The following is a 16,380-nucleotide window of genomic DNA, read 5'->3' on the forward strand; positions in this document are numbered from 1 at the left end:
AGCCTATTTTAATGGCTAAAATAAAAAATAGTGATAACACTAAATACTGGGTCATGTGTACACTGCTGGTGGGAATGTGAAAAGATACAGCCACTCTGGAAAAGACTGTGAGATTTCTTATAAAATTAAACATAGGCTTACCATACAACCTCAGGCCTCATCAAAATTTAAAACTTTTGCTCTGTGAAAGACCCTGTGAAAAGAATGAAAAGACAAGCTACATACTGGGAAGTATTTGTAAACCACATATCCAAGAAAGACCTTATATCTGGAATATATAAAGACCTCTCAAAATTCAAAAGAATAATAAAAACAAACAGTCCGATTAGAAAATGAGCAAAAGACAATTAAAAATAAATTGTAAAAAATATGATCAAAAAACATGAACAGATATTTCAGTAAGAGTATGTACAGTTGTAGGATACTTGCCTCATTTAATTTTGGGATTATCTTGATGGACATGGACAAGCTGATTTTAAATTTAGGAGAAAAAGATTGTGAATAGCCAACAACTAGAAAATGCCTATTTTTTAGAGGATTTTTTTAAAAAGCATTTATTTTTTAAAGCACACATAGAACATTTATAGTATTGACTCTAAGGCAAATCTCAAGAATTTTCAAATATTGGACTCATACAAACCACATTTCACCATAATTGATTTACACAGTAGAGACCAATTTTTGAAAAGATAGAATCAAAAAGATCCTATACATCTGAAAGTCTTAAATAGACATTTAGAATTAATTCATGGGGGGAAAATAGAAATTATTTTGATAATTTAAAAATACAAAAAACTTATTGAAAATTTGGTTGAGATTGTTCTGAATCAGAAAACATTGAAGGCTAACATGTTTCCTTCCTATCACTATTTTAACTGTACCTTACAATTTTTAGTATATGGTAGTGTAAGATTATCCTTATAATTTCTATTTTCTGTGAGTAGGTCTTGCACATCTTTGCTTTGGTTAATTCCTAGGTATTTTTTAAGCTATTAGAAATATCTTTTTAGAATTTCATTTTTAATTGTTTATTGCTGGTATGTAGAAATAGAATTATTTTTTGTATATTGACTTTGTCTTCCGTGGGCTTAATAAATTCACTGATTAATTCTAATACCTTATCTGTAGGTTATTTTGGATTTTATAAATATACAATCGTATTGTCTACGATTGACAGCTGCTTTACTTCTTTATTTTCAATCCTTATACTCCCCCCCGCTCCCACTGCCTTTATCTTCCTTTTTGTTCTTGCTAAGCCCACTATTTCAGTGCTGAAAGAAATGATATTAGTGGGTACCTTTGTCTGATTCCCATTTCAGAGGAAAAGCTTTCAAGCTTTCAACATTTTATCATTAAGAATTATATTTGTGGTAGGTTTGTTTTTGTGGATATCCTTTATCAAATTAACATTATTATTTATTTTGAGTCTCAAATTGTTCCAGATTTGGCCATCCGGAGCCCTTTCAGCCTAGCTCTTTAGTCTTTTTGACATGTCCCCATCATTTTTTTGAGCTTCTTCTTATTTACCACGAGATGTTCATCTTGTACCTTCCCTGTCCCAGCCCTGGAACCAGTTGATTCCTTTTAGTGGAATTGGTATTTAGAATCTAAGTTCTGGAGGCTACTGATGTATCTTTGCTTCTAGGCCCTTTCAACAGACAAAACTAGGAAATAGCTATGTCCACCTAAATAGATCTATGTATCTATCTAAAACTGTAATAAGGTCATACTGATATGTCCAGTTTCAGTTCCATACCACAAGATACTTTCCAGTGTTTTCTCTTTCCCTAAGTGTAATTTTTTTTTATAATGGTAGGAATCCTGTTTCCGTTAATGTCAATATATTGACTTATTTGTTCAAGCTAGAATATACCGGTGATAGTGTCTGGATTCCTTAATATCTTCCTAATTCAGGTTTCTGTCTTCTTATGGTTCTATATCACTGAGCATTTATTTATGCTGACTGTCCCTCCTGAACTTCCTCTCTGGCTACTGGGTCCGCTCACATCTGTGGCTCATAGAGACACAGAGCTGCTTATGGAGTACCCTGCACATTAGGAACTACTCAGGTGGTAAAAGAAGAAGCATTCTCTACCCTCTGGGCTGGCTCTCGGTCCTTTCCAAGCCCCTTGGGTGTATTACTACCTCGACAAGATTCGTGGAGGAAGACTATCCTCTGTCACTTCTCTCCCTGGACTCTCACCTTCAGTGCAGGGAAGATGTGGCTAGTCCTGTCAAACTCTCCTGGGCCTTTTGAGGAGATTTGACCTTCCATCCACCTTCCTTTCCTTCTCGTGTGTGTGTGTGTGTGTGTGCGTGCGCATGTTGCGTCAGATTCAGACACGTTATCTATTAAAGCAAGCAAGATACTCTCACTTACCAATTGAGATTTTTTTTTTCCTTTCTGCAATATAAATCAGATAGAATGGCACTGACCAATGGGGTAGTAGCATTGTCAACATAAAAAAAAAAGTACTTTGAAGAAATCAAATCATGCCCTGTAAACAGTTATGCAACTATAAAAATAGTTGGATGACTTTGAGATTTTGATAGGAATAATTTTAAACAAACTGAATATATGCTGCACTTAAAATATGAACTATTAGCTAAATTTTGAAATTAGTTTTTTTTCAGAGCATATTGAGTATGGATTTATGAAGTTATTTCATTTATAGTTGATTGATATTTTATTTCTGCTGTAGTCTAATGTTGGAAAAAATTTTGCTCCATTGTTTTTTTCCTTAAGGAACAATACAGAGAAATGATTTTTCTTTTAATATTGAAGTTAGGGGATGAATGTGAACATTATATTATAATTCGTTTGTCTAATCTCAGTGGCCTTTTGGTTATGGAAATGAAAAGTTGTCTGGTTGGAGCTTAGGACACAGACATCAGAGAGAATGGAAGGCAATACATAGTGTCTTTGTCCTTACTGTTTATCCTCATGGCTTGTCTACTGCCCTCTTTCTCATTCTTAGCACCAAGGAAATTATGAATAAGCCAGAAACATTTGCATAAGGGCAGTCAAGTGACTTCTTGGTGTATTTTATACAAATTGGAATCATTCTTCGTTATTAAATATCTGGAAGCTTGTGTAATTTCAAAACTTGTTTCTCCTTGGCAGAAATAAGAGAACTGATGTTAGAAAACTTGCCTATCGATTCCTGGTGGATAACTTGAATCCTATAATATTAAGTTTTGTGAAAAGGAAGAGGTTCCATCAAATATTTCTTGAGGAGATGCCCTGGAGAGCTCAGATGAACCTGTATCTGGCAAGTGCACACTTCAACCTGCTTTTAACGAAGCTAGGGGAACGTATGAAGATGAAATTTGGCTCTTCACATCCAGTGGTCAGGTATAGAATGTTACCAGCGAATGATACTTTTTTAGCATAAGCATGGATTTTATTTGTTATGGTCAAGGATCCAATGTTGATAATAACTTAAAGAGGTTTACAGAGTGCTTCTCTCTTTACTGAGCATTGGTATATTACTTAATTTCTTGCCTCAGAATCTTTCCCAAACAAGTGCTGGATATAAGCACTTAGGAAGTACTAATCTGCATGTGTCTTGAATATGTTTGTTAATATAGCTTTCTGTATAGGAGATAGTATCATTTCAAGAGAAATTTAATATTAATTGTGTAATAACTGTAGCTATTAGGTATTAGACAAAGCTGTTTCATTTTGAGGTATATTTTAAGGCTCTATAAACACAGATTGTATTTTCTCATACAATGTACACTTTATATCATTAATTCAGAAGACACTTTTGAGTTCTTGAGTGTTTTTGGCTAAAGTGTTATGGGAGCTAAAATAGAAGATAAATACATAACATGAAATACTATGTAATCATTAAGAAGGTGAGTAGAGTCTTTAATTAAAAAAAAAAATACAACTGAGCGCCTGTTAGATACAAGGTACTGAGGTAGACACAAAGGGCATGAAAAGATGAGCAGGACATACAAGTTACAGTCTGGCAGGGTGGATCACAAGTGTTAATGAACAATTGTAAATAATGGTATAAGGTGAAATATACACAAAATCTTCTTTGTTCCTGGGAAAAGGCTTTCCTCTGACTGAAACTCACAGGAAAGTTTTCATGGGGAGGGACCACTTGGCCTGGTTCATGATGGATAGGCAAGATTTAGAAATGTGCAGATAGGGAAAGAGGTATTCCAGGTGGTTGGAAGCACATGAATCAGAGTCCAGGTAGGAAACACAAGATGAGAACCTCAAATGGTATGACCAGAATCTCGGGTAAATTAAAAGGAATGGTGTGAAATAATTTAAAAAAATAGATCAGTACCAGATCATGGAGGGTTTTTTTTTTTTCTTTTTTTTTTTCCCGAACTTTAATTTATATACAGTGGGAGATTATTAAGGGTTTTTGAGCAGGGCAATGATAAAAAATTTCTCTGGCAGCAACATATCAAATGGATTGGAGGAAGGAGGAGAGACTGTGACAGGGGTACGAATTAAAAGGGTATTTATTTCAATAATCCAGTGATAAAATATGCAGGTGAAATCCATGGTGAACTTGGTACCAGTTTCTGTTTCTTTAGAATTTTGGTTAAAATCATTACCAGATTGAACCTTCATAACATTGATTGTGGACACATTGCTTTTTATAGGCATCTTCATTGAATTGTGTTTGAATCAGGTTAAATTGACATAAATTATTGTTTCAGAGTCCTCAGAATGAGTGTAGATCGTCATTCCCATTTTCAAGGGCCCTTTCAGGGAAATAGATATTGTTGTTGAAATTCCTAAGAGCAAAATTACATTGTATAATTTTTTTTTTTAAAGATTTTTATTTATTTATTTGACAGAGAGAGACACAGCGAGAGAGGGAACACAAGCAGGGGGAGTGGGAGAGGGAGAAGCAGGCTCCCTGCAGAGCAGGGAGCCCGATGCGGGACTCAATCCCAGGACCCTGGGATCATGACCTGAGCTGAAGGCAGTCGCTTAACCAACTGAGCCACCCAGGCGCCCTACATTGTATAATTTTAAAATTTAATGGGAAATTGTTTGGCTTTGGTTAAGTACCAGAATATGTTATGATCCAAATTTTGGAAACACTAACTCACAAATAATTTAAAAATTAAAGTAGATTATATTTGACAGATTCAATTCAATTTTGTTTATATATATATTTTTAATGATATTTTCTCCCCTGCAGTTTCCGATCATGTGATCCTAATATGTTCTCACTATGTAATTCAGGAACAGTATTACCAACGGCGAAATTGACTCTAGAAAACTATAAACTGATACTTGATTTCCTTCATACAGCTAAAAAAAGAAAGGCCAACTTACCATCAGGTAAAATAAAAAATTATGATATATACTATCAAATTGCCTCTATATTCTTATTCACTGATGCAACACACACATGAACACACACACACACACTCCACAGACACACAGAAGTACAGATATCATTTTCCAGTGACCCAGGAATTTAATTGAGTTGTGGTATTTTGTAGGAGATCCTTATTTTCTCGTTTTTTAAAATTTTCTGTATTTTTATGATATGTGTTTGGAAATATATATGGTATATTCTAACCTAAACCAGTTTGGCTGTTCACCAAATACAATGTCTTATTTATTTATTTATTTATTTATTTATTTATTTATTTATTTATTTAAGAAAGGGAGAGAGTGGTGAGGAGGGGCAGAGGGAGAGGAAGAGAGAATCTTAAGTAGGCTCCATGCTGGGCATGGATCTCAAAACCCTGAGATCATGACCTGGACCAAAATCAAGAGTCAGACACTTAACTGACTAAGCCATCCAGGCACCCCTAACGTTCTTTTTAAAATGTTGGTAGCCTCCTATTATCAAGATAGGTGAAGACTTGATATCAGGTGTTATATTTTAGCAGAAGTAAGTTTCAGAACAAATTCCACCACACATACTGATGCAACCGGCATGAAAACTGTCCTATAGCTGTTTAATAGTACCGATTTTATCCTCAGGGGAGTCTACTCTTGCCTTAGGATCTCCAACCAGCACCTTCCATGAAAGCTTACTCCAAGGTTAATGCAATAATATTTGTTTGAATGGCAGGACCAGCCAATATTCTTGTCATCTGCTCAGGTGACGGGAGACTCACTGAGGGGGCTGGTGAAATGCGAGTGAACATGGCTCTTGATCGGGGTGCTACAACTGATGACACTATTCCTAAGCAATCACCTATCTTGAATACCACTCATTTCACAAAGAAGGATTTATTTCTAATATCTTCATGCGATTACAAACCCTCTTTTGTAGATTTTTAGTAATGGTATTTTAAGTGCTATGTAACTTATTGCTGATCAGGATACTTCATATGCTGGGTAACTGCCCCAGGAGTGTTGATTCATATTTGAGGTACTTGATATGCTTTCTGATTTCTTCTAGGGTGTAGATTGGCTTTAACTGGTACCTTCATGTTATACTATGAAAATTGAAATATTTGAAAGTAAATTCCCTAGACACAGAGTCCAAGTTTTGTATGTAGATAGTAATATATAGCTTGAGTTGTTTTTTTTTTTAACTAGTTGCCTAAGACCTCCCATGGAATCACCAATAGAATACTGTGCTATTTAGACTTATTATTTAATGCAAAGTTCTAAGACAAGGTTTGTGGTAGGAGAAATCTGTGTTTTTATATCACACCAACAGGATAATGAATGGACATGGTAGCTGCACTGCCTAACTCCAGGGGATGCTACTCACCTTCTAGTGTATGTGTCCTGGGAATGAACTATTTAGGGGGAAATTAAGTGGGATTCTGTGATTGGTCCCTCAGAAAACATGACATTCCTGCCTCTGCATTGTTCCTTTGGCCATCACCCTTGCCCAGAATGATGTTCTCCATAGTCTTTCTGCATAGCTAAACCATGTTCACCCTTTAAGACCTAATCTAGATGCCTCCTTCTCTAGAGACTTTTCCTTGGTTCATTGTGTCCATGATAATCCCATCCTTCCTCCAAATTTATATAGCATTTCTTATCTTAATTACTCATTTGATGCTTATCACCTGTGTCTTCTGGAACTTTCTGTCTTCAATAATGTTATACTTTATTTTTGTACTGTAGATGCTGAAGAATTTTCCACATTTGTTAATTCCAGAATGAGTGATGAAAATGTATCCAAGACACAAACAGTTTATGATTCAGACTCTCAGTCAGGTCTTAGTGCTAAAGAAAAGGATCGAGCAGCAAATTTGAGTCTATTGGATCATTTTATGAAAATCTTCTTATATTGCAGGAGAGCAATGGTAAGGTGGTCCTTCTGATTTGCTAAATTAGTAGACATAAATCTCAGGCCATTAGTTTGAGCATGTAAGATGTATTTATTTACTTACTATCCATAATTTTAGTTTCAACTTTGAAACTAAATTTCCTGGGTTTCACATCAATCATTTTTGAGGTTTGCCTGCCATAGTGCTGAAGATTTACACATTGTGAGTTTGTCAGGGAGAGGGGTAAGCTGCTTTAGTCATAAGCCATCCATTGGTGTGGAGCTGAGGTGGCCTTTGTCCTTGTCTACACAATCTCTGTGAATATTCAGATACTCCTCTGCCACTTTCTTGCCACATATGGTACATGGACTTCTATGGTGGTGACACCAGTGGTTCCTCTCTGGAGTCTTGCTCCTGCCTGGGGTACCATAAACCCCTTTATTCCCTCTAGCACAGGGAACACTCTTTCTGGGCCACAGGAAAATCCTGCTCCTGGCCCCTGACCCCCGGTTTCTACAAACCAATTGTGTCTTCTCTCAAATGCTTTTCTCTTTTCTTAAATATTATATGCTACATTATTAAACTTAGAATCAGAATCATTAGCTACAAAGAAATTAGTTTCCTTTTTCTCATTGCAGGAATGGCATATACTTCAAACATCTCAAGAGTTGAGAGGATATCTATCCTTTCTAGAACACTTGAGTTCCCATTTTCTCTGTGGAGAGGGTGCTTTCTTGAAAAATGTGAAGTAAACCCACATCATCCCCCATGACCATGAGCATTGCATCCTATCCTTTCCACCAGCTTCAGGGCCCTGGAAGGTCTGGGTCCTGCTCACTTCTTGGAACTCAGTTCATCTTGCTCTCATTCAGTCCACTCTCCTCTGTGTGATCTTGAAAGCACTGAGCTTGTTTCTTTCTCGTCCCTCAAGTTCATCCTCCATCCTTTGCAGTTGCTGCTCCCTCAGTTTCAAATGCTGTCCTCCCAACACTCTCTCCCCCACCTTCCTATGACTTGCTCAACTCAATATTCAAGTCTCTGCTCATGTCACCTCCTCAGAGAGGACTTTTTTCCTGACCACCCCCGTCAAAAAGGGTATATCCTTTCATGCTTGTCAGATTCTGACTCATTTCTGCTTTATTTTTCTTTATGATACTTATTATTCCCTGAAACTATATTTTCATTTATCCACTTACCTAGTGTTCAGTCTCCACTAATAAATTGAAGCAGCACGAGGGCAGACCTGGTTACCCTTGCTAATTGCCACATTCCCAGAATCTAGAACAATGGAAATGTTGGAGTCAGACTGCTGGTGTGCAAATCTTAGCTAACCACTTAGTAGATCATGACCCTGGGCAAGTTAGCTCCATGCCTGTGTTTCCTTATCTGTAAATTAAATAGAATACTAGTGCACACTTATTTCATAGGAGCTATTGTTAGAATTAACTGAGATAATGATATAAGTGACACATAATAAATGGTGTTAGTTATTTTTTATTATTGACATAATTTTTGCAGAAAGATGAAGTTGTTCAGAGATCTCTAACTTTTGAAACTTTGGGGTTTTTTTAATGTTGTGTTTGTCTTAGGTTCTTGCTCATCGTGGTGGCTATTGGACTCTGCTTCAGAATTGCTGTCGGGCCCTTTGGAACTTTACTCAGGAGCTGCAGATACTTCTAAAACAAGCAGTGGATATGTATAAAACATTTCCTATTAGCCAGGATAGTTTTCTCTGTACCTGTGTTTTGCCATTCTATTTGGGAGCAGAATTACTTATTGATATGTTAATAGAACTACAAAATATCAATTCTATTAAGGTAAGGGCATTTGGGTAATTATTTTTACTGCATCCAATTAATAAATGCTTTTTACCATGTACCTTGAGATAAATAGAAATTAATATTTTCCTTGAGTTCTTACTTGGTTTGTCTGTATTTCATTTGCTTCATTATTATTATTTGGTTCACAATACATAGCTCACATTGATGTTAATTGTAAATATCTTAGCCTGAAAATTCAACTTTTTAAAGGAAAGAGAAAGTAACATTTACTGAGTTCCAGCTTCTGTATAAACTAACTGTAATGGTTTTAATCCTCATGGCAATTTTTTTGACAGAGAAACAGACCCCAAGAGAGATCATATAGCTTGTCAGTTGCTCTTTACTTTACTGCTTTGTCTGTCCTTGTTCTATTATTCCAGATCTGGTAGAATTTGCAGCCATTTAAATCTACCACACTATGTTTTAAAACATGAAAATAAAATTGAAAAAATGCAAGCATAATGTAACCCAAACACATTGAAATTTAATAAACACAGAAGCACATTGAGTCATGGAATTTATAACATTTCCAGACAAAAAATATGTGAAAACAGTAGCACAAAAGACAGAGTAATAAGTTTTTTACACTTTTTATAAATATAAAGTAGTACACTATTAACTCTAAGTGGAATGTAATATGTTAAGGATGCATTTAATAACCCTTAGAGTAATACCAAAAAAGAGATAGAGCTACAAAGCCGTTGCAGTGAAGTGGAAACTAAATAGTGGTCAATGAATTAAAGAAGGCATAAAAAAAGAAACAGGAACAGAAACATACAGGCAAAACAGAAAGCAAATAGCAAATAATAAATCTACCCCAATCATATCAATTACTATATTAAATAAAAGTGGCTTAAGCACCCTAATCAAAAGGCAAAGTATGTTGGATAAAAAGAAAGACATGTAATAGTTGGCCACATGAGAAGTATTCTGAATATAAGAAATTGATTGAAAATAAATCAGTGGAAAGAGATATACCATGAATAATACAGTAAACATAAAAAACTGGTGAGACTTATTAATATTAGATAAAATAACCTTTAAATCAGGGAGTATTTTGACAGATAAAGAGAGACATTTTATAATGAGAAGAGGCTTAATTAATGAAGAAGACATACTAACCATAAATGTGTATGCTCCTAATAAGAGAGATTCAGAGTATACTCTGGACACCCAAAGCATGAAGAGCTTCCAGAATGGTGAAAGCATTGATGTGTTGGGTGACTCCATGGGGAGAGAACATGGAACCCCCTTATCCAGGACCCTTCTGGACTATGTACCTCTTTCATTTGGCTGTCCCTGAGTTGTACCTTTATAATAAAACTGTGATCCTAAGTATAGTGTTTTAAGTGAATGACAACCAATTATTGAATCTGAGGGGGCTATGGAAACCCCTAAATTTATAGCTGTTCAGTCAGAAGTGCAGGTGACCTGAGACTTGTGGCTGACATCTGAAATAAGGGCAGTCTTGTGGAGGACTAAGTCTTTAAACTCTTGGAGTCTGACCTTAATTCTGGTTAGGTAGTTAGTGTCAGAATTGAAGTGCAGTACACATAAAAGGGTTAGAAACAGACCACAAGTGCATATGGTGTGCTCACCAAGATGGATCATATGCAGGGTCAAAAAATAAGTCATAATAAAATTTAAAAGACTGGAATCTTGAAGAGTATGTTCTCTGACCCCTACCTTATGTATAGACCAATAGAAATTAGGAAGAAAAATCTCCAAATACCTGGAAATTAACAGTTTTAAATAATCCATGGATAAAAGAAGAAAACACAAGAGAAACTTAAAAATATTTCAAACTGGACAACATATCAAAATTTGTGGGATGCAGATAAACCAGTATGTAGAAGAACTTAATAGTTTTAAATGTTTAAGAGTAAAGAAGAAAGATGTAACATCAGTTATCTAAGTGTCCACCTATAGGAGCTCGAAAAAGAACAGATTCAATCCAAAGTAAGTAAAAAGAACAAAGAAAATAAGTGAAAGAATAAGAGCAGAAATAATTTATATATAAAACAACAAAATTAATAAAGTTAATAAATTAATCATTTGAAAAGATTATTAAAATTGGCAGAATCCTAGGAATACTGATGAACAAAAGAAAGAAAAGCATAAATAACTGACATTAGTGATGAAAGAGAGATTTAACTACAGATCCTATAGATATTAAAAGAAAAATGAGAGAATATTATGATCAATTTTTACTAATGAATTTGATAACTTTAAATGAAATGGACATGTTTATCACAAAGCACAGCTTAAATCTGACACAAGAAGCAATAGAAAAAATGAATTGCCCAAAATATATTAAGGAAAATGAATTTATAATTAGGAACTTTGAGATAAAGAAAACTCCATACCCAGAATATTTCCCTGCAGAATTCGAGCAAACATAAAAGGACAAAATCATACACAAAAATTTTTTTCAGAAGCGAAGCCAGCTTAACCCTGACAGATAATATCAAAAAGAGAAGTATGAACCAATATCCCTCATGAACATAGACACAAAACTCCTTAATGAAATATTAGCAGATCAATCCCAGCAATATATAAAATATGCAAATGAGGTCTATAATATCTATAGTTATACAAATGATGATCAAGTGGGTTTATCCCAGAAATGTAAGGTTAACATTTAAAGATCAGTCAAGCAGTGCCTGGGTGGCTCAGTTGGTTAAGCGTCCAACTCTTGGTTTTGGCTCAGGTCGTGATCTCAGGGTGGTGAGATCAAGCACCATGTTGGGCTCTGCACACAGTGTGGAGTCTGCTTGAGATTCTTTCCCCCATTTTTTCCCTCCCCATCTGCTCCTCCCCCTGTTCGTGTGTGCCCTCTCAAATAAAAAAATAAAAATCTTAAAAAAAAATAAAGATCAATCAAGGTAATTCACCATATTAACAGGATAAAAGAGACAAATTATATGACCATTGAAATAGATACAGCAAAAGCATTTACAAAATTTGATACCACTTTTTCCACCTGCTTTCCCTCCCCTTGAGTGCTGCTCTAGCTGCATTGCTCTTGCTCTGAATTCTGGGTTCCTGCTAAGCCAGGGCTGCTGTTCTCTTTCTCTGGATGTCGTCATATTATCTACCTGGACCTCATCAGTCATGATGAGATGTTCTCTGACATCTACAAGATTCAGGAGGTTGCAAATGAGCTGTGCCTGGAGGTGAGGGAGAAAATAATAGGACAGAAGGTAACATTGATGGAAATGGACTTGGTTGAAGGCCCCCAAGGCGAAGGTACTGAAAGCACAGTAATCATTGGTGTTGATGTTGTCGGGAACCATTACTTACAGAAAACAAGCTTCACAAATGAAGCCTCCGAAAAGTACATCATAGATTATAGGAAATCAGTCTAAGGCAAACTTGAAGAACAGGGATCAGAAAGTGTAAACCTTTTATAACAGAGGCTGCAGACAAATCAAGCACATCTTTGCTAATTCAAAACTACCAGTTCTTTATTTGTGAAAACATGAATTCAGATGGCATGGTTGCTCTGCTGGACTACTGTGAGGATGGTGCGACCCTATGTATGATTTTCTTTAAGGATGGTTTATAAATGAAAAAATGTTAACAAAATGGCAATTACTTTAGATCTATCACCTGTCATCGTAACTGGCTGCTGCTTTTCACACATCCACACAACACCAGGACTTGGACAATTGGGTGATGTCATCTTGATCTCTTCATTTATTTTAATGTTGATTTATTTGGAGTGGAGTCATTTTTTTTAAAAGAAAAAACCATATCATGTAGGTTGCCTAAAAATAAAATGCATTTAAACTTATTTGAGAGAATACCTCTTAATTTAATATGTATTTAAACTAAGTCTGTCTTATAGTGTTCTGGAGAAGATAGAGCCTGGTTGTAGACCACAAATAGAAAGCATAAGACTGTGTTCAGATAACTTCTACAGGGAAAACTACTTCTGGGACTGGTATATTAAAAAAAACAACAACAAGAATTACAAGTCTTAATTCTAAGTTGAAGTAAAGGAAAAGACCATATTCATAGAGTACCAAATGTGAAGTGGATCATTATACATTTCATCACCTACAAACAGAAGTAGTTAACTCTGGAAGACATTATCAAAAGAATAAAAAGAGACTAATACAATTGGAAGCAAAACAAAAACAATGTCATTGATGTTAAAGACTCTCAGCAAACTAGAAATACCTGATAAAAAGTAGTATCTACTGTTAACATCATATTAATGATGAAATATTATGAGCTTCCCTCTAAGATTGGGCACAAAGCAAGGATGTCTGTTCATACCACTTTTGCTCAATACCATGCCAGAGATCCTGACAGGTACAATAAGGCAGATAAAGAAACAAAAGGCATGCGGATTGGAAGGGAATAATATGAGTTTTTACATAGAAAATTCTAACTCTTTAGGACTCTATAAAACAACTACTAGAACTAATAAACAAAATAGCACATAAAGTCAATATAAAAAATTTCTTTGTACTAACAGAAAACAACTAGGAAATGAAAATTTAAAAATGCCATTCAAAATATCAAGTTTCTAGGAATATATTTAAGGAAATCCATGTAAGATTTTTACACTGAAAATTATAATGCATTACAGAAAAAAATTAAAGAAGATCTAAATAGACAGAGATATATCATGTTCATGAACCAAAAGACTTAATATTGCTAGGATATCATTTATTTCCAATTTGATCTATTGATTCAGGGAAATTCGAATGAAAATTCCAACAGACATTTTTTTTGGTATAAATTGAAAGTTCATTTTAAAACTTATAAGCAAATGCAAAGAAATGTGAATGGCCAAGAAAATCTTTAAAAAGAACAAATTTGGAGAACTCCCTACCTGATTTCAAGGTTTATCAATGATGTAGTAATTAGAAGAGTATGATATTGGCATAAAGAGAAACATATCAATGGGATAAAAAGAGACTCTTGAAACAGACTCATACATATGGTCAATATTTTACAAAGATGTCAAAACAATTCAAAAGACTCAAAAAAGAAGTAACAACTCTTAGCACCCAGATGGGTTCTTTAAAAACCATTTCCCAATAAAAGAAATAGGACTCCTTGGTGGGAAAAAACAAAGGCTGATTACCTTTTCTATGTGAATTATACTTGAGGATAACCAAATAATTAACAGTCAAGGAAGAGAAATTTTTCTTTATAGAATTTTCAGGTAATAACTGAAGAAAGAATGTTGAAATTAGAATATCAGGATTTTGCAATTCTTTGTGAATTCATGGGGGGATGAACAGCACCAGTGAAATATACTTGTTGGAAAAAAATAAATCAAACTGGAAGCAGGGCAAGTATTTAAATCTAACCAACAATTTACAGAAGATCCGGGGACAGAGAAACATTTAGAATGAAACCATGGGGATGCAACAACAGAAATTCCGACCATGGAAACTCTACAAGACAAACAACCTGGATTCTTCAACAAAAAAATTGAAGTGAAAAAGGAGACGATGAAACCTGTAGATTAAAAAAGACTTAAGAGACATAAATGCAATGTTTGGACCTTATTTTGATCCCATTCCAAATTAATGCACTCAAAAATTTATAAGGTATAAAGGAAATGTGAACACTAGTTATTCAATAATGTTTTGAAGGATTTTTTTGCTAATTTCTTTTGTTAGGTGGGATTATATTATTGTGGTTATGTTTCTGTAAAAACAATTCTTGTCTTTTTAGAGACACATGATGAAGTATTTATAGATTAATATAATTTTGGGGATGTAATTCAAAATACTGGGGGAAGTGGGTATGTGTACAGATTAAACCAAGTAGATCCCAAAAGTTGATAATTGGTTGAAGCTGGTTGTGGGTACATAGGGCCTCAGTATATTATTTTCTCTGCTTTTGTAAGTGTTAGAAATTTTCTTTAATAAAAGGTTTTTTTTTTTTTTAAATTACACATGGCCCATACTTAATCTTCAGAATATAAAGACTGGTCTTGACCATGCCAGAAACTTCACTTTCCATATGCTATTTTCATCCCCAAATGCCAGTGCTGCTTATTTCTCAATATTGTTGGGTAATGTTACCAAAATTAGGAAGTAAGTAGATAATACTTTTTTCCTTCTCTCTTGATGGTTGGAAATACAATGTCAGCTTTGTTGTTGATGAAAGCTATATTGGAAGATATAGTAACCACAGAGGGCTTCCCTCTCCTTCATCCCAGAAGTAAACTTACCATGTAGGCATAGGCATGACTAACTGATATCAGATACCCTCTTCTTCATAGATGGCCCAGGAAAGTTATTTCATTTGGACCCAGGAAATTTACCCATGTCTGAAGAAAGAATATGTCATCCTATAGGTAGGCAGGCTCTGACAGAGCAGTCATCTTGGAAAAGTTGAGTGGGACAGGCTTGATTTCTTCTACACTCACCAAGAGGATTGAGTAAAGGCCAAGAATGCCTCCACATGGAACCCTGAAGTCAAGTTAATGGAGAGAACCCTTTATGCAGCTCTGTGCTGCTAGAGGTCTTACTGTAGAATCAGTGGGTAGAAGGGTGGAGCTCATAACATCAACAAAATGGAAACTACCCTTTATTGAGTATGTCCCATGTGCCAGTGACTGTGCTAAGGAGGGAAATTCACATGGGTCACATATGGCACACCTCTTATTCACACCTACACAAGACTGACTTTAGGCATTCATATTACATTGCACAGCCAGACGACTTCCTAGGTCTCTTCCAACCTCAAGGACCATGAATCTTGTTAGCGATATTTGTCCTTTACTTGGTAGAGGAAGGTTGGTACCTTCCATCCTCTATGTGTGGATTACCCTTAATAGTAACACCAGCTTAAGAGGGGCTGGTCTTGAGTTATCCAACTATTTGTTGGGCTGCAACCTGGCTTATAGGTGGATCTAAGGGTTTTGTGTTTTTTTTTTGTCTCAAGAATTTCTAAGGATATACACAGATGCATCAGGGACTCTTGGGAAATGAATACATTAGTTACATAGTACCTCTAACTTAGGCAAAAACAGGGTTTTCTAGAAGATTTCCTTCTCCATAGGTTTGACCTTTGTATCAGGGAATTGGACATATTATGCCACAGACTGATGAATGTAACCAGTGTATTATGGAAACTTAATAATTTGCATATACTAAAACCTGTTCTTCAAAACTTTATCTTATTTGTTTAATGTCCTTACTTACATAGGTAGTGACTGTGGACCAGGAAGTATGGACCTCAGTCTGTGCTGTCTAATATGGTAATGACTAGCCATATGTGGCTATTTTATAAAGTTAAGCTTAAATTAATTAAAATTAAATGAAATTAAAAATCCAGTTGCAATGGTCATATTTCAGTA

At 35.2% G+C, this 16,380-nt stretch overlaps 1 protein-coding gene and 1 pseudogene across 1 annotated transcript in view; both read left to right on the top strand.

Annotated features, from left to right (window-relative positions):
• The window catches only part of CFAP54 (cilia and flagella associated protein 54), a 242,110-nt gene that overhangs the window by 85,719 nt on the left and 140,011 nt on the right, over window positions 1–16,380 (top strand). The window contains exons 24-27 of the mRNA XM_081818984.1: window positions 3,125–3,355; window positions 5,181–5,323; window positions 7,082–7,263; window positions 8,817–9,044. Of these exons, the coding sequence (XP_081675110.1) occupies window positions 3,125–3,355; window positions 5,181–5,323; window positions 7,082–7,263; window positions 8,817–9,044 (784 nt within the window). The remainder of the gene's footprint in view (window positions 1–3,124; window positions 3,356–5,180; window positions 5,324–7,081; window positions 7,264–8,816; window positions 9,045–16,380) is intronic.
• LOC115936484 (translationally-controlled tumor protein-like) lies at window positions 10,432–13,758 on the top strand (annotated as a pseudogene).

Source organism: Leptonychotes weddellii, chromosome 5 (genome assembly GCF_054177405.1).
Source record: "Leptonychotes weddellii isolate Sample4059 chromosome 5, ASM5417740v2, whole genome shotgun sequence".
In the NCBI taxonomy this organism is placed as follows: domain Eukaryota; kingdom Metazoa; phylum Chordata; class Mammalia; order Carnivora; family Phocidae; genus Leptonychotes; species Leptonychotes weddellii.